The sequence below is a fragment of the Cariama cristata genome, unplaced genomic scaffold (genome assembly GCF_000690535.1).
Source record: "Cariama cristata isolate BGI_N322 unplaced genomic scaffold, ASM69053v1 scaffold32751, whole genome shotgun sequence".
NCBI classification, from domain to species: Eukaryota; Metazoa; Chordata; class Aves; order Cariamiformes; family Cariamidae; genus Cariama; species Cariama cristata.
In genome coordinates, this window is record NW_009599193.1 from 1 (window position 1) to 1,231 (window position 1,231).

Consider the following 1,231-nt stretch of genomic DNA (forward strand, 5'->3'; position numbering starts at 1 on the left):
CACATCTCCCGCTCGCAGAACCAGCAGTACCTGGTGAGGGCCTCCTACCTGGAGATCTACCAGGAGGAGATCCGGGACCTCCTCGCCAAGGACCAGAACAAGAAGCTGGAGCTGAAGGAGAACCCCGAGACGGGGGTGTACATCAAGGACCTCTCCTCCTTCGTGACCAAGAACGTCAAGGAGATCGAGCACGTGATGAACCTGGGGAGCCAGACGCGGTCCGTGGGCAGCACCAACATGAACGAGCACAGCTCCCGCTCCCACGCCATCTTCCTCATCACCGTCGAGTGCAGCGAGACGGGGCCGGACGGCGAGGAGCAAATCCGCGTGGGCAAGCTCAACCTGGTGGACCTGGCCGGCAGCGAGCGCCAGAGCAAAATGGGGGCCCACGGGGAGCGCCCCAAGGAAGCCTCCAAGATCAACCTCTCCCTCTCAGCCCTGGGCAACGTCATCTCCGCCCTCGTGGACGGTAAGAGCACGCACATCCCCTACCGGGACTCCAAGCTGACCCGCCTGCTGCAGGACTCCCTTGGGGGCAACGCCAAGACAATCATGGTGGCCACCTTGGGCCCGGCCTCTCACAGCTACGACGAGAGCCTCTCCACCCTCAGGTTCGCCAACAGGGCCAAGAACATCAAGAACAAGCCCCGGGTGAACGAGGACCCCAAGGACACCTTGCTGCGGGAGTTTCAGGAGGAGATCGTCCGGCTGAAAGCCCAGCTGGAGAAACGCGGCATGCTGGGGAAGAAGAGGAGAAGGAGCAGCCGGAGGAAGAAAGCGGTGGATGGAGAAAGCGCCGCCGAGAACGAAGGGGAGGATGAGAACGAGGACGGCCTGGAGAAGAACATGGAGAATTACCTGAAGGAGCAGAAGGAGAGGCTGGAAGAGGAGAAGGCTGCTATCCAGGACGACCACAGCCTGGTGAGCGAGGAGAAGCAGAAGCTGCTGCAGGAGAAGGAGAAGATGATAGAGGATCTGCGGAAGGAGCAGGAGGCCACGGAGCTGCTGGCCACCAAGTACAAGGTACGTGTTGCCCCGCGCCGTTGTGAGTGATGCTGGGGGAAGAACCGCGTCGCCTCCAGCCCCTCGTGGGGTGCTGGAACGGGTCCCAAGCAGGTGCCCACGCAAGGTGGGCTCCCGAGCAAGGTGCCCAAGCAGGGTGCCCGAGGGCAGCCCCCTGCTCCCGGGTAGTGGTGGGCTGGGGCGGCCCTCAGACGGGGACCTCCGCGGG

The 1,231-nt window shown here is 63.3% G+C and overlaps 1 protein-coding gene across 1 annotated transcript; it reads left to right on the forward strand.

Annotated features, from left to right (window-relative positions):
- Nucleotides 1–6: 6 nt before the first annotated feature.
- Nucleotides 7–1,023, forward strand: LOC104168872 (kinesin-like protein KIF3C; the record flags this gene model as incomplete). The annotated part of the gene is made up of 1 exon (XM_009709607.1): nt 7–1,023. A coding segment is annotated over one exon (1,017 nt), but the record flags the coding sequence as incomplete, so codon positions are not given.
- Between the last annotated feature and the right edge of the window lie 208 nt (nt 1,024–1,231).